Here is a 17,317-nt window from a genome sequence, read left to right as displayed (position 1 = left end):
TCTTATTTTTCATGCAAGAGATATGAATTGCTACAATCGTAAGACAGACTGCAAAGTACAATATGTACGAGGTTAGCAGTAAGATAAAATAATACTGCAATAGCATGGTTTGTAGCTATGACATATATTCATAAAATACATACATAAATAATATAGGCTAAAATGTGAATACTCATCTGATGCTTCTAAATAGTTCTACCCCAGTGTACCTAACCTAAGTGTAGTACGAGGTAAGAAGTAGGTGCTGTTTTCTAAAGTATAGCTAGCTATAGCTATAGTTTTGCCAAGAGTTGCCAAAAGTTTCTCTAAGTTCTAGTCAGCTCCATACCTTAGAATGTGCGAGGTTGGAATCTCTTTCCGGGACTTGATATCTAACACCCCGCAAGGGGAGTCAGAAACACTGGAGCTGGATTCTCTGCGAGGAGGATGACAGCGTCTGGTCAGTGCATCAGGCTGGGACTCGATCTCCTTCCGAATTTGCCGTGGTGAACCGCAAGTAGGCAGTCGAGCTGGACCGTACCAGAACCGTGGTTTGCCAGGGCAACTGCAGGCATATTTATACCTTGAAGGTGTTTAGGAATGCCTATATTGACGTAAAAGTCGGGCATCGGAACGTCATGAATGAACCCCTAAGGAATAGATGTTCATGCATAATAAATGAGTTCTTGGAGAAATCAATATCCAAGCAAGGGAAATTCCTAAAGGCTTAAGAGTCTGGTTTTCCAAGAACTCGTTGTGACGTGGATGGACGGATGTAGGAGATCATGCCTGTATTTGGTTAGCATGGACAATGCCTAAATAAGGGCAATATAAATTGTACCTTTATAAGGGCATAAATCGGGAAACCTATATACGGAATCTAAATCTGCACACAACAAGCATGGGGGTACAGACAAAGGCACAGCATGGGGTTGCAGAGAAGAGCACAGCATGGGGGTGCAGACAGGCGCACAGCATGGGAGTGCAGTGAAGAGCACATCATGGGGGTGCAGACAGAGGCACAGCATGGGTCTATGCAGTTGGTATATTTGTACAGGGATGGGTCCTTCTCTGCAGCAGGGGGTTGTACCCCATGATCTATGCAGTTAGTACATTAGTGCAGGGATGGGTCCTTCTCTACAGCAGGGGTTGGACAAGTGATCCATGCGGTTAGTACATTTGTGCCGGGATGGGTCCTTCTCTACAGAAGGGGTGTTGGACAAGTGATCCATGCGGCTAGTACATTTGTGCAGGGATGGGCCCTTCCCAGCAGGAGGGGGTTGGACCCCATGATCTATGTGGTTAGTACATTAATGCAGGTATGGGTCCTGCTATGCAGCAGGGGGTTGGACCCCATGATCTATGTGGTTAGTACATTAGTTCAGGGATGGGTCCTTCTCCGCAGCAGGGGCTTAGACAAGTGATCTATGCGGTTAGTACATTGTGTACAGGAAAGAGTCCTTCTCCGCAGGAGGGGGATGGACACCATGATCTATGTGGTTAGTACATTTGTGCAGGGATGGGTCCTTCTCCGCAGCAGGGGGTTGGACCCCATGATCTATGCGGTTAGTACATTAGTGCAGGGACGGTCCCTTCTCCGCAGCTGGGGGTTGGACCCCATGATCTGTGTAGTAGATTAGTCAAGCCATGAGGCCTTCACAGCACCTTGGGGTCGTACGCTGCGATCTTTGTGGCTAGCACATTTCTACAGAGATGGTTCTTTCTCTGCAGATGCTTGTTCAGAACCATAATCCAGAGGTTCCTTCTCATTCTTATATGTTCATATTATTTATTTTATGCTTCCGTCTTTCGCTTTGTGAGAATCATTCGTGGGTGGTGGAGTGCCCAGGTTCCTGAGAATCATTTGTGGGTGGTGGAGCGCCCAGGTTCCTGAGCATCATTCGTGGGTGGGGGAGTGCCCAGGTTCCTGAGCATCATTTGTGGGTGGTGGAGCGCCCAGGTTCCTGAGCATCATTTGTGGGTGGTGGAGCGCCCAGGTTCCTGAGCATCATTTGTGGGTGGTGGAGCGCCCAGGTTCCTGAGCATCATTTGTGGGTGGTGGAGCGCCCAGGTTCCTGAGCATCATTTGTGGGTGGTGGAGTGCCCAGGTTCCTGAGCATCATTCGTGGGTGGTGGAGCACCCAGGTTCCTGAGCATCATTTGTGGGTGGTGGAGCGCCCAGGTTCCTGAGCATCATTCGTGGGTGGTGGAGCGCCCAGGTTCCTGAGCATCATTTGTGGGTGGTGGAGCGCCCAGGTTCCTGAGCATCATTTGTGGGTGGTGGAGCGCCCAGGTTCCTGAGCCTCATTCGTGGGTGGTGGAGCGCCCAGGTTCCTGAGAATCATTTGTGGGTGGTGGAGCGCCCAGGTTCCTGAGCATCATTTGTGGGTGGTGGAGTGCCCAGGTTCCTGAGCATCATTCGTGGGTGGTGGAGTGCCCAGGTTCCTGAGCATCATTTGTGGGTGGTGGAGTGCCCAGGTTCCTGAGCATCATTTGTGGGTGGTGGAGTGCCCAGGTTCCTGAGCATCATTCGTGGGTGGTGGAGCGCCCAGGTTCCTGAGCATCATTTGTGGGTGGTGGAGTGCCCAGGTTCCTGAGTATCATTCGTGGGTGGTGGAGTGCCCAGGTTCCTGAGCATCATTTGTGGGTGGTGGAGTGCCCAGGTTCCTGAGCATCATTTGTGGGTGGTGTAGCGCCCAGGTTCCTGAGAATCATTTGTGGGTGGTGGAGCGCCCAGGTTCCTGAGCATCATTCGTGGGTGGGGGAGCGCCCAGGTTCCTGAGCATCATTCGTGGGTGGGGGAGTGCCCAGGTTCCTGAGCATCATTTGTGGGTGGTGGAGCGCCCAGGTTCCTGAGCATCATTTGTGGGTGGTGGAGCGCCCAGGTTCCTGAGCATCATTCGTGGGCGGGGGAGCGCCCAGGTTCCTGAGCATCATTCGTGGGTGGGGGAGCGCCCAGGTTCCTGAGAATCATTTGTGGGTGGTGGAGCGCCCAGGTTCCTGAGCATCATTCGTGGGTGGGGGAGCGCCCAGGTTCCTGAGAATCATTTGTGGGTGGTGGAGCGCCCAGGTTCCTGAGCATCATTCGTGGGTGGGGGAGCGCCCAGGTTCCTGAGCATCATTCGTGGGTGGGGGAGCGCCCAGGTTCCTGAGAATCATTTGTGGGTGGTGGAGCGCCCAGGTTCCTGAGCATCATTCGTGGGTGGGGGAGCGCCCAGGTTCCTGAGAATCATTTGTGGGTGGTGGAGCGCCCAGGTTCCTGAGCATCATTCGTGGGTGGTAGAGTGCCCAGGTTCCTGAGCATCATTTGTGGGTGGTGGAGTGCCCAGGTTCCTGAGCATCATTTGTGGGTGGTGGAGTGCCCAGGTTCCTGAGCATCATTCATGGGTGGTGGAGCGCCCAGGTTCCTGAGAATCATTTGTGGGTGGTGGAGCGCCCAGGTTCCTGAGCATCATTCGTGGGTGGGGGAGCGCCCAGGTTCCTGAGAATCATTTGTGGGTGGTGGAGCGCCCAGGTTCCTGAGCATCATTCGTGGGTGGGGGAGCGCCCAGGTTCCTGAGAATCATTTGTGGGTGGTGGAGCGCCCAGGTTCCTGAGCATCATTCGTGGGTGGGGGAGCGCCCAGGTTCCTGAGAATCATTTGTGGGTGGTGGAGCGCCCAGGTTCCTGAGCATCATTCGTGGGTGGGGGAGCGCCCAGGTTCCTGAGCATCATTCGTGGGTGGGGGAGCGCCCAGGTTCCTGAGAATCATTTGTGGGTGGTGGAGCGCCCAGGTTCCTGAGCATCATTCGTGGGTGGGGGAGCGCCCAGGTTCCTGAGAATCATTTGTGGGTGGTGGAGCGCCCAGGTTCCTGAGCATCATTCGTGGGTGGTAGAGTGCCCAGGTTCCTGAGCATCATTTGTGGGTGGTGGAGTGCCCAGGTTCCTGAGCATCATTTGTGGGTGGTGGAGTGCCCAGGTTCCTGAGCATCATTCATGGGTGGTGGAGCGCCCAGGTTCCTGAGCATCATTTGTGGGTGGTGGAGTGCCCAGGTTCCTGAGCATCATTCGTGGGTGGTGGAGTGCCCAGGTTCCTGAGAATCATTTGTGGGTGGTGGAGCGCCCAGGTTCCTGAGCATCATTCGTGGGTGGGGGAGCGCCCAGGTTCCTGAGAATCATTTGTGGGTGGTGGAGCGCCCAGGTTCCTGAGAATCATTTGTGGGTGGTGGAGCGCCCAGGTTCCTGAGCATCATTTGTGGGTGGGGGAGCGCCCAGGTTCCTGACTGGCTTGTTTTTCTCTTCCAGTTTGATCCCAAGATGTATCGCAAGGACAAGAGTATTCAGATCAAGAGCAGCGCCTCCGCTCTGTACAATAACCTGAGTGTGCTGCCCATCCTGGACAAGAACCTCACCTACTTCACCGTCGTCCACGGAAACACCGTGAACATGGTGAGCGCCTCAGGGGACGGCCTCAACTTCTCGCACCGCCAGCTGCAGTCCAAGGAGGGCAGCGTGGCGGTCAGCTCCTCCATGATCACCCAGGTGAGACTTTGGCCAGGGGCGGTGAATTAGTGGAGGCTTGGCGAGAGAGCCCTGGCGAGGATGTGGCAGGTACTGCCATGGCCAGAGATCCGAGACGAGGGTGTGCCAGGTACTGCCTTGACCAGGGAGCCATCACAAGGGTGTGCCAGGTACTGCCATGGCCAGGGAGCCCTGATGGTGTGCCAGGTACTGCCATGGCCAGGGAGCCCTGGCTAGGGTGTGTCGGGTACTGCCAGGTGCAGAGTGGAAGAATAACTCTAGGGGCCTGACTTGGAGTTGGGTGGCTATGAATGTTTTATATTATTTGTGAAGCCACATTCATCCGAAGGCTCATCTGTGCAGGGAGTGCAGAATTGACAGGAGAACCCAGAGGCTGAATGTCCTTAATCATACAGAAAATGGCATGGAGGGAATTCCACCAGTGGGTCCTTCACACTTGGCCTTTATTCCTGAGATTGTAGGATTTCTCACTAATACCACTGGATGCTGATTCTTGACAAGGACCTTGGAACTCAGCACAACACAAGTTCAGGTTTGAGGCACAAAGGCTGCCGCGTTCCAGCAGGGGATCGGGTTAGGATCTCCAGCTCCGGTGTGCATGGAACCTTGTGGAATGTGGGACTGACGAGGCATGAGGCACTGAACAGCTTGCCTGGTGTCCCAGCCATCTCTGGCTTCTGGTCCAAGTTCTCTGTTGAGGGGTCGTCCTCTTGCAGCGCAGCTAAAGCAGTGTGCCAGGGAAAGAATCCAGATGTTACATGAGCAATGTCAGCAAGGTTAATGAACATACTAAACGTGGAATACAAACAGGGAGACCCTCTGAAAGGCCGCTGGCTACGAGAAATGATTGATCTTTCATCATCAACGTGAAAGATGCTCCGGCTTCCCGTTACTATGTTGTGATCAAACGGGCAGGTGCAGTGGCAAGGAGTGCCCCAGAGGCGGGTAGGATCACGGGGTGAGTGCCCCAGAGGCTGGTAGGATCACTGGGTGGGTGCCCCAGAGGCTGGTAGGATCACGGGGTGGGTGCCCCAGAGGCTGGTAGGGTCACGGGGTGGGTGCCCCAGAGGCTGGTAGGGTCACGGGGTGGGTGCCCCAGAGGCTGGTAGGGTCACGGGGTGGGTGCCCCAGAGGCTGGTAGGGTCACGGGGTGGGTGCCCCAGAGGCTGGAAGGATCACGGGGTGGGTGCCCCAGAGGCTGGAAGGATCACGGGGTGGGTGCCCCAGAGGCTGGAAGGACCACGGGGTGGGTGCCCCAGAGGCTGGTAGGGTCACGGGGTGGGTGCCCCAGAGGCTGGTAGGGTCACGGGGTGGGTGCCCCAGAGGCTGGAAGGATCACGGGGTGGGTGCCCCAGAGGCTGGTAGGGTCACGGGGTGGGTACCCCAGAGGCTGGAAGGATCACGGGGTGGGTACCCCAGAGGCTGGAAGGATCACGGGGTGGGTGCCCCAGAGGCTGGTAGGATCACGGGGTGGGTGCCCCAGAGGCTGGTAGGATCATGGGGTGGGTGCCCCAGAGGCTGGTAGGGTCACGGGGTGGGTGCCCCAGAGGCTGGAAGGATCACGGGGTGGGTGCCCCAGAGGCTAGTAGGATCACAGGGTGGGTGCCCCAGAGGCTGGTAGGATCACGGGATGGGTGCCCCAGAGGCTGATAGGATCACAGGGTTGGTGCCCCAGAGGCTGGTATGATCACGGGGTGGGTGCTGGTATGATCACGGGGTTTGTGCCCCAGAGGCTGGTATGATCACGGGGTGGGTGCCCCAGAGGCTGGAAGGATCACTGGGTGGGTGCCCAAGAGGCTGGTAGGATCACGGGGTGGGTGACCCAGAGGCTGGTAGGATCACGGGGTGGGTGCCCCAGAGGCTGGTAGGATCATGGGGTGGGTGCCCCAGAGGCTGGTATGATCACGGGGTGGGTGCCCCAGAGGCTGGTAGGATCACGGGGTGGGTGCCCTCAAATGCTGGTATGATCACGGGGTGGGTGCCCCAGAGGCTGGTAGGGTCACGGGGTGGGTGCCCCAGAGGCTGGAAGGATCACGGGGTGGGTGCCCCAGAGGCTGGTAGGATCACAGGGTGGGTGCCCCAGAGGCTGGTAGGATCACGGGGTGGGTGCCCCAGAGGCTGATAGGATCACAGGGTTGGTGCCCCAGAGGCTGGTATGATCACGGGGTGGGTGCTGGTATGATCACGGGGTTGGTGCCCCAGAGGCTGGTATGATCACGGGGTGGGTGCCCCAGAGGCTGGAAGGATCACGGGGTGGGTGCCCAAGAGGCTGGTAGGATCACGGGGTGGGTGACCCAGAGGCTGGTATGATCACGGGGTGGGTGCCCCAGAGGCTGGTAGGATCACGGGGTGGGTGCCCCAGAGGCTGGTAGGATCACGGGATGGGTGCCCCAGAGGCTGGTAGGATCACGGGGTGGGTGCCCTCAGAGGCTGGTAGGATCACGGAGTGGGTGCCCTCAAATGCTGGTAGGATCACGGGGTGGGTGCCCCAGAGGCTGGTAGGGTCACGGGGTGGGTGCCCCAGAGGCTGGAAGGATCATGGGGTGGGTGCCCCAGAGGCTGGTAGGATCACAGGGTGGGTGCCCCAGAGGCTGGTAGGATCACGGGGTGGGTGCCCCAGAGGCTGGTAGGATCACGGGGTGGGTGCCCCAGAGGCTGGAAGGATCACGGGGTGGGTGCCCAAGAGGCTGGTAGGATCACGGGGTGGGTGACTCAGAGGCTGGTAGGATCACGGGGTGGGTGCCCCAGAGGCTGGTATGATCACGGGGTGGGTGTCCCAGAGGCTGGTAGGATCACGGGATGGGTGCCCCAGAGGCTGGTAGGATCACGGGGTGGGTGCCCCAGAGGCTGGTAGGATCACGGGGTGGGTGCCCTCAGAGGCTGGTAGGATCACGGGGTGGGTGCCCTCAAATGCTGGTAGGATCACGGGGTGGGTGCCCCAGAGGCTGGTATGATCACGGGGTGGGTGCCCCAGAGGCTGGTATGATCACGGGGTGGGTGCCCCAAAGGCTGGTAGGATCACGGGGTGGGTGACCCAGAGGCTGGTAGGATCACGGGGTGGGTGCCCCAGAGGCTGGTATGATCACGGGGTGGGTGCCCCAGAGGCTGGTAGGATCACGGGGTGGGTGCCCCAGAGGCTGGTAGGATCACGGGGTGGGTGCCCCAGAGGCTGGTATGATCACGGGGTGGGTGCCCCAGAGGCTGGTAGGATCACGGGATGGGTGCCCCAGAGGCTGGTAGGATCACGGGATGGGTGCCCCAGAGGCTGGTAGGATCACGGGGTGGGTGCCCCAGAGGCTGGTAGGATCACGGGGTGGGTGCCCTCAGAGGCTGGTAGGATCACGGGGTGGGTGCCCCAGAGGCTGGTAGGATCACGGGGTGGGTGCCCCAGAGGCTGGTAGGATCACGGGGTGGGTGCCCTCAGAGGCTGGTAGGATCACGGGGTGGGTGCCCTCAGAGGCTGGTAGGATCACGGGGTGAGTGCCCCAGAGGCTGGTAGGATCACGGGGTGGGTGCCCCAGAGGCTGGTAGGATCACGGGGTGGGTGCCCTCAGAGGCTGGTAGGATCACAGGGTGGGTGCCCCAGAGGCTGGTAGGATCACGGGGTGGGTGCCCCAGAGGCTGGTAGGATCACGGGGTGGGTGCCCCAGAGGCTGGTAGGATCACGGGGTGGGTGCCCCAGAGGCTGGTAGGATCACGGGGTGGGTGCCCTCAGAGGCTGGTAGGATCACGGGGTGGGTGCCCCAGAGGCTGGTAGGATCACGAGGTGGGTGCCCCAGAGGCTGGTAGGATCACGGGGTGGGTGCCCTCAGAGGCTGGTAGGATCACGGGGTGGGTGCCCCAAAGGCTGGTAGGATCACGGGGTGGGTGCCCCAGAGGCTGATAGGATCACGGGGTGGGTGCCCCAGAGGCTGGTAGGATCACGGGGTGGGTGCCCCAGAGGCTGGTAGGATCACGGGGTGGGTGCCCCAGAGGCTGGTAGGATCACGGATGGGCGCATTGGAGGCTCCTGGAGGGTACAGCTGCTTAGAGAAGAGGTCTGTGGCTGGTGGTGGTTTCACCTCTCCATTATCTGCAGGCCAGGCAGACTCAGGCCTTCAGGTCCCACATACAGGGGTTTCCTGCTTTCTACTGAAATAAGAAGGGTTCGAGTGGCTGATCTGCTCACCTGGATGCACGGGTTCAAACCCCCTCCTCAGCACTTGAGCAAAAGCAATGTGCACCAGCATCTGACTGCTTCACATCCCTGTGCCTTAAATGGAATGTGATGTACAAAACCCACTGTGCTTCCTAGTACTGCGCTAGTTGCGTGTTTCCACCTCCTCCCTGTCATATCCATCTATTTGGGATCAGTCCTCACGCTGCAGCGAGACGTATGTCCTCCTTGAAGCTCTCCGCTGCCGGTAGTAGGTACATCCATGGTATATGAATAGGTCTCTGGTGAGCTCCCGCCATCAGATCAAGAACTCACTAATGCGAAAGAGGTAAGGGAGGCGGGAGAGGGGGCTGGTCAGATCCTTGTCCATGCCATCAGATCAAGAACTCACGAATGCGACAGAGGTAAGAGAGGCGGGAGAGGGGGCTGGTCAGATCCTTGTCCATGCCATCAGATCAAGAACTCACTAATGCGAAAGAGGTAAGGGAGGCTGGAGAGGGGGCTGGTCATATCCTTGTCCATGCCATCAGATCAAGAACTCACTAATGCGAAAGAGGTAAGGGAGGCTGGAGAGGGGGCTGGTCAGATCCTTGTCCATGCCATCAGATCAAGAACTCACTAATGCGAAAGAGGTAAGGGAGGCGGGAGAGGGGGCTGGTCAGATCCTTGTCCATGCCATCAGATCAAGAACTCACGAATGCGACAGAGGTAAGGGAGGCGGGAGAGGCGGCTGGTCAGATCCTTGTCCATGCCATCAGATCAAGAACTCACTAATGCGAAAGAGGTAAGGGAGGCGGGAGAGGGGGCTGGTCAGATCCTTGTCCATGCCATCAGATCAAGAACTCACTAATGCGAAAGAGGTAAGGGAGGCGGGAGAGGGGGCTGGTCAGATCCTTGTCCATGCCATCAGATCAAGAACTCACTAATGCAACAGAGGTAAGGGAGGCGGGAGAGGGGGCTGGTCAGATCCTTGTCCACGCCATCAGATCAAGAACTCACTGATGCGAAAGAGGTAAGGGAGGCGGGAGAGGGGGCTGGTCAGATCCTTGTCCATGCCATCAGATCAAGAACTCACTAATGCGAAAGAGGTAAGGGAGGCTGGAGAGGGGGCTGGTCAGATCCTTGTCCATGCCATCAGATCAAGAACTCACTGATGCGAAAGAGGTAAGGGAGGCGGGAGAGGGAGCTGGTCAGATCCTTGTCCATGCCATCAGATCAAGAACTCACTAATGCGAAAGAGGTAAGGGAGGCTGGAGAGGGGGCTGGTCAGATCCTTGTCCATGCCATCAGATCAAGAACTCACTGATGCGAAAGAGGTAAGGGAGGCTGGAGAGGGGGCTGGTCAGATCCTTGTCCATGCCATCAGATCAAGAACTCACTGATGCGAAAGAGGTAAGGGAGGCTGGAGAGGGGGCTGGTCAGATCCTTGTCCATGCCATCAGATCAAGAACTCACGAATGCGACAGAGGTAAGGGAGGCGGGAGAGGGGGCTGGTCAGATCCTTGTCCATGCCATCAGATCAAGAACTCACGAATGCGACAGAGGTAAGGGAGGCTGGAGAGGGGGCTGGTCAGATCCTTGTCCATGCCATCAGATCAAGAACTCACGAATGCGACAGAGGTAAGGGAGGCGGGAGAGGGGGCTGGTCAGATCCTTGTCCATGCCATCAGATCAAGAACTCACGAATGCGACAGAGGTAAGGGAGGCGGGAGAGGGGGCTGGTCAGATCCTTGTCCATGCCATTAGATCAAGAACTCACAAATGCGAAAGAGGTAAGGGAGGCGGGAGAGGGGGCTGGTCAGATCCTTGTCCATGCCATCAGATCAAGAACTCACTAATGCGAAAGAGGTAAGGGAGGCGGGAGAGGGGGCTGGTCAGATCCTTGTCCATGCCATCAGATCAAGAACTCACTAATGCGAAAGAGGTAAGGGAGGCGGGAGAGGGGGCTGGTCAGATCCTTGTCCATGCCATCAGATCAAGAACTCACTAATGCGAAAGAGGTAAGGGAGGCTGGAGAGGGGGCTGGTCAGATCCTTGTCCATGCCATCAGATCAAGAACTCATGAATGCGACAGAGGTAAGGTAGGCGGAGAAGGGGCTGGGCAGATCCTTGTCCATGCCATCAGATCAAGAACTCATGAATGCGACAGAGGTAAGGTAGGCGGAGAAGGGGCTGGGCAGATCCTTGTCCATGCCATCAAGATTCTGGTGACACATCTCAGTCCTCTTTCGGCTGCTTTTGTGCTGGTGAATTCTGAGCATTCTTAATATTGTTTTTCACCTCATTCATTATTCCTCGATTACATGTCATGCTGCAGTGACCTCTCAACGCCTCGCACCCGGTCTGTGTTTATCTTGTGATGCAGTGTGGCTGTCACCCCTTCAGTGTGCTGACCCTCTCACTTACCTTACAGGCGTCCTGGTGCGTCCTGCCGTATCGAGTCCTGCTGGTGCTCACCTCCCAGAAGGGGATCCAGGTAGGGCCTGCTGCCAGTGTGCCCTCTGCAGTGAAAGAAAGACTTGATGGGGTGAAAAGGGATGAATGGCTAACCCCTGCTGTATCTGTCGCCTTTCTCATGTGCTCCTCTTTGGTGTGTGATCTTGGGCATAACAGACCAACTGACGAGTGGAAGTTCCGAGTAGTGACTGGATGGGGTGCGTGGGAGTGTGCGCTCTGTTTCTCAGCTGTGTGGACCATTATCTATGTCCCAGTCGATAGTTCAACAGTGAAGTTGTTCAATGCATTCAGTATTGACTGTTTCACCAAGTGTATATTCATGCTGTGATGTTAACTTCTCATGGTGAAAGGACCCTTAAAACAAAAACCTCCTGCCTGAAATCTGCTCTCACCTCAGTAATTTCCTATTTTGGAATCCGAGTGGTACTTTGCATCTTCTGCCCTCCCCACTGTGCACATGCCAACCTCCCTTCATGCTGGTTACCAACCAGGAAGTGTCCATCTCTGGCCTACGTCAGACCTGAGAATCTGCCATGGAGTGTTCGTCTCAGTGTGGCCCGTTCATGTCTTTGCAGCCATCAGTTTCTGTGCATCTCTGCACTTCATGCCCAAGAGTCCCCAAGTTTCTGTGCATCTCTGCACTTCATGCCTAAGAGTCCCCAAGTTTCTGTGCATCTCTGCACTTCATGCCCAAGAGTCCCCAAGTTTCTGTGCATCTCTCCACTTCATGCCTAAGAGTCCCCAAGTTTCTGTGCATCTCTCCACTTCATGCCTAAGAGTCCCCAAGTTTCTGTGCATCTCTGCACTTCATGCCCAAGAGTCCCCAAGTTTCTGTGCATCTCTCCACTTCATGCCTAAGAGTCCCCAAGTTTCTGTGCATCTCTCCACTTCATGCCTAAGAGTCCCCAAGTTTCTGTGCATCTCTGCACTTCATGCCCAAGATTCCCCAAGTTTCTGTGCATCTCTCCACTTCATGCCTAAGAGTCCCCAAGTTTCTGTGCATCTCTCCACTTCATGCCTAAGAGTCCCCAAGTTTCTGTGCATCTCTGCACTTCATGCCCAAGAGTCCCCAAGTTTCTGTGCATCTCTCGGCACCCTGTTTCATCTCTTGACACCCACCAGATGCTGTGCTCCTGTCTACGCTACGTCTTGCCAGGCCACACAGTAGCTACTGGGAATTCCTCCTCTGCACTTCACCTCTCGGCCTCAGCTAGATATGACGCATCTCTGTCCATCTCCTTTCATGTCTGGGTATCCATACGTCACTATGCATCTCTCCCCGCCTCGTTTCACGTCTGGGTATCCATACGTCACTGTGCATCTCTCCCCGCCTCGTTTCACGTCTGGGTATCCATACGTCACTGTGCATCTCTCCCCGCCTCGTTTCACGTCTGGGTATCCATACGTTACTGTGCATCTCTCCCCGCCTCGTTTCACGTCTGGGTATCCATACGTTACTGTGTGTGTGTCTACTGTGCTTTGTGTCCAGGGTTCACCGGGTACCATCTGCCCTCCACTCCATCCTTGGGAGTGCGTTGCTATGTAGCTCCTTTCTCTTTCTCCTGTGGAATGCAGCCAGCGGATGCTGAACACCGGAGGCAGCAGCTGCTTCTCTCAGTGTCTCTCGCTCTGAAAAGCCTCTGCCCTTCCGTGCATTCACTCTGCCGGGATATTCTGTCCAGCTTCGATCTTTCTCTATACACAACCCAAGCACACAAAGGCAATCACACACAGCTAAGAACATCACTCAGAATATCAAACGCACACCTTATTCTGTTTGGAAACATATTTACCATAAGACGCCCACACACAATAAAGAGCTTCTTCTGCCGTGAGCGCCGCGAGCTGCCATGAATGTATGTCACAAGCAGCGGCTTCCATCACACGTCGGCTCCCTCTTCTGCCGTGAGCGCCGCGAGCTGCCATGAATGCATGTTCCAAGCAGCGGCTTCCATCACACGTCGGCTCCTTCTTCTGCCGTGAGCGCCGCGAGCTGCCATGAATGCATGTCACAAGCAGCGGCTTCCATCACACGTCGGCTCCCTCTTCTGCCGTGAGCGCCGCGAGCTGCCATGGATGTATGTCACAAGCAGCGGCTTCCATCACACGTCGGCTCCCTCTTCTGCCGTGAGCGCCGCGAGCTGCCATGGATGTATGTCACAAGCAGCGGCTTCCATCACACGTCGGCTCCCTCTTCTGCCGTGAGCGCCGCGAGCTGCCATGGATGTATGTCACAAGCAGCGGCTTCCATCACACGTCGGCTCCTTCTTCTTGCGCGAGCGCCGCGAGCTGCCATGAATGTATGTCACAAGCAGCGGCTTCCATCACACGTCGGCTCCCTCTTCTTTGCTGGTGGGACCTCAGCCTTTAGAGCATTATATTCCATGTGTGGAACACTTACCATTCTTGGCACCCACCAACCGCTGCCCATCTTTTCATGTCACTTCATTTCTTGGTACCCACCTCCACTTCAATTAACTCCGAGCGGAAAATTATAGTCTGGATTTTGTGTTCTGATCTTTCTTTTAACACTTATGAGATTGTCCGGGCGCTTTCCTCCTGTTGCACACCTCTTTAACGGGTTACATTTCCCATCATTTACAATATACTGTCCGTCCTGCCAAGCAGCACGCATCAGGTGTTAGACTAACGCATTTCAGTGTGGTGCTCTGCATCACTGCGCTGACATGCATTGTCACGTATTATAGGTTTAGCGCCTGAGCTGTCACTCGAGCCGTTAGTGCTGCATGAAACTGTTAGTGGCAGCTGGCAGTGCACCATGGCATGCGCGCTCTACGACCACAGGCTTGGGGCTAAGCTGGCAGTGCGCCGTGGCGTGCATGCTTTGCGACCGCAGGCTTGGGTCTCACCTGGCAGTGCGCGATGGCATGCTCGCGCTGCGCCCATGGGCCCGGGGCTCAGCTGGCAGTGCGCCGTGGCATGTGCGTTGTGCGACAGCAGGCTTGGGGCTCAGCTGGCAGTGCACCGTGGCGTGTGCACTGCGCCCGCAGGCCTGGGGCTCAGCTGGCAGTGCACCATGGCATGCGCGCTCTACGGCCACAGGCTTGGGGCTAAGCTGGCAGTGCGCCGTGGCATGCGCGCTCTACGGCCACAGGCTTGGGTCTCAGCTGGCAGTGCGCCATGGCATGCGCGCTCTACGACCACAGGCTTGGGGCTCAGCTGGCAGTGCACTGCGCTCGCTGGCTTGGGGCACAGCTGGCTGCTGAACTAGTACCCTTCTACAATGTATCCTGCGAGAACTCAGATTTAGTTCTATAGCGTGGCTCATAGCCTGACGTCATGTCGAGGCAGTGTCCCATGTGCACTACCGAGACCGAGAGCCCAGTCAGGTTGTGTGATTCAACAGTCTAAGGTGCAGCAGGCATGACCTGTCCTTCTGCTGGAGTTTGTTTTGGGAGTGCGGCTGGCCTCTGGTTTGCGACAATCATGGCGCTCGCAGCGCTGCCTGTGCGCTCACAGCGCTGCCTGAGTACTTGCACCGGCCTCTGCGTCGTGGCTCAGCCGCAGTATTAAAATCGATGGGCGGGTGGCAAACCCTCACCTGCCACAGTGGCTCGCGGCCTGAGCCTGCCTCGCAGAGAGCTGCTTCAAAGTTGAAGTAAGTTTAGTGATACAGTGTGCAGGGCAGTAGCCACCCGAGAGTGTGTGTCAATTAGCAAATTCCTTTTTGGCAGCGTGCGATCAGGCAGCTGCCTGCAGTCAGTGGGTGCAGGTCGTACAGTGTGCCACATTACAACATATAGTTACTCACTGTACTATGGTGACACAGGTCAGCAGTGGCGGCTGGTGACATTTCAAAGTGGTAGGGCGAGCAAACCGGCTGTACAGAAACGCCCAGGCTGGTGCTGTTGAGGCAGGCTCCCTTTCTGCATGCACAATGCTCCCAAACCCTCCCGGATGTTTTAAAACCCACAAGTCTCCGGTGTACATAAAAAGGGTTACCTGTAGATCACCAAGTACTCTCTGGCTCAGGGAGGCCATGCCTGTCTTGCTCGGTGCGCTCCCTCCACGTGCGGCACAATGACGCACCGGCCTATGGTGTCCTCCTCGGACACTTAGTCCGAATCTATAACGAGTGAGTGTTGTTGCAGGACAGAAATGCGCGCGTGCTGTACAATATTTACTGTGGTTTTGATTTGCTCCCCAAATTAAGCAGCAACTGCTGCTCGAGACCCCAATGCTGTAATGTGGGGAAGTCCGCACCGGAAATCCTGATCTTTGGGTTCACAGTCAGAAAATATCCCATTGCACCTTCGTGTCTGCTGTAGAAATATTGGGGAGCCTGCAGCTGGCCAAACATTCGATATATTTCATTCACGATGTGATTATAAATATGAAATAGTACTTAGACATGTCAATGCAATAGAAATAGCCAGACTGGTTCATTTTGTTCCCCAATGGATTCAACACGATAACAGCAGGTGAATTAGAGAGGATAACATTATGGGATTAATCCGTCTGGTCAAGCTCTCACTGAAGTCACGTCTCCAAACTTGGGAAGGTCAACATCATGTTCCACAACATGGTGGAGGAAACAAACAGTAATCATTTATCAGGGCGCTTGTGGTGCAGACATTGTTATTTGCATGAGGCACTATGTAAGGGACCACACTTGGTGATGCAGCTGTCGTAGCGAAGATTTTCCTAATGATCAATTTGATTTGTGTTACAATTTCAAGCCATTCTTGCAGTTACTGGTATGTGCCACTTTACTCACACCCGGTCGCAGCCCGCATGACGGGCGGGTGGGGGGGTGGAAATGGGGTCATCGCGGGGTAGGGGGAGGTGGGAGGGGGTTAATGAAAGAAAATATAAAATAAAACTCACCGTCCCGCTTCTGGATGGGACCCGAGTCCACCTCCCGCCGTCCCCCGTTTTCCAATTCCGACCTGCAGCCCTTGTCGTCAAGGAAAGGCAGCCTCCCTCCCTCCCCTCCCCCAATCACAATGCTGCAATGGCAGCGTTGTGATTGGTGAGGCACAGCGGAGCGCGCCCCACCCGGGCCATTTTCTCTATGTAGGCTGCTGCACGCAGCAGCCTACATAGAGAACAAGCATTTACAATGCAATAGGTCTCGCAGTTTCATTGTTTTGAGTAAATGGGTTTGTAAATGACATTGTTTTTTATATTGTTTGTTGTAAAAATGTATTTAAATGATTGTAATGTAAAATGCAAATAGTGTTAAAATCTGTAAATGGAATGAGCGGCAGCAGCCAGGACGCAGATTAAGTTGCAGCAGTCACGAGCCCCGCCGGTGCTAGCAACACTAGAAGGGCCCAGGGAATTTAGGGGAAGCGAGAGCGGCGGAGCAGCCAGTAAAGAGGAGCAGCCGCTGCCAGGACGGCTCATCAGGGACTGACGCTCCCACTACCCTCTCTCTCCACCACAAACCACCAGCTCCTTCCTGCACGCGAGAATTCACCACAGCGGACCACCCTCCCCTCAGCCCGTGGCAAAGCGGACGGTGCAACTCAAATCTTAGAATGGCGGCTACGCTTTCCCAACAGGTCCTTTAACATCATCTCTGTCAATTGTGTTTTACGTAATCCAACCCTGATTGAAAGAAATCTGAATTATGCTGTTTCTGAGAAATAAGGCAACATTCTTTTGAAATGTGTCTTTAAAAAGCACTGTTTCTGTGTGACAAAAGTAGCCTAAAATGCACATACATGTGTGAGTGTTTTCAGTATAGACACATACATGCGTGCGCACACAAACATATGACATGTTTTGGTACTTTTATTACACACAATACAGTGGTGTCAACACAGATAATTCGCAGAACCTATGAAATACAGAGAACATTTCACGTGTCCCAGTGAAATATGGGTGTTGTCTTCATAATGGCATCTCTGACATTGCTCACTGTTTAATCAACAATACATTGGTGAGCGCGCAGCAGAAGGCGTGTCCAGGTACCGGCAGGGCTTCGCTGCGCTTTGCAGAGAGCAGCTTCGACAATCTCCTCCTCCTGCAGACAGGTTATTCTTTTTACAGCATAAAGGGTCTTTATTCTAAAATTCTACATTCTTAACTACACAATTAATTAGTGTCTGCTTCTTTTACAAAAGAGAGCCACAGTGGAGTCCAAGTATTTACTGCATCTTTTCAATAAACATCTCCTTCTTAAAAATACATTTTCTCAGGAAATGCACCTCATGCTACGCATGAAACATAAAAATG

At 55.2% G+C, this 17,317-nt stretch overlaps 1 protein-coding gene across 1 annotated transcript in view; it reads left to right on the top strand.

The window, feature by feature from the left end:
• Positions 1-17,317, top strand: part of WDR54 (WD repeat domain 54) — a 144,173-nt gene that overhangs the window by 14,950 nt on the left and 111,906 nt on the right. Inside the window, exons 2-3 of the mRNA XM_085642947.1 lie at positions 4,264-4,500; positions 11,070-11,132. Of these exons, the coding sequence (XP_085499073.1) occupies positions 4,276-4,500; positions 11,070-11,132 (288 nt within the window). The 5' untranslated portion in view covers positions 4,264-4,275. The remainder of the gene's footprint in view (positions 1-4,263; positions 4,501-11,069; positions 11,133-17,317) is intronic.

The sequence above is a fragment of the Triturus cristatus genome, chromosome 2_2, assembly GCF_964204655.1.
Source record: "Triturus cristatus chromosome 2_2, aTriCri1.1, whole genome shotgun sequence".
NCBI classification, from domain to species: Eukaryota; Metazoa; Chordata; class Amphibia; order Caudata; family Salamandridae; genus Triturus; species Triturus cristatus.
This window is presented reverse-complemented; position numbering and strand designations above follow the sequence as displayed.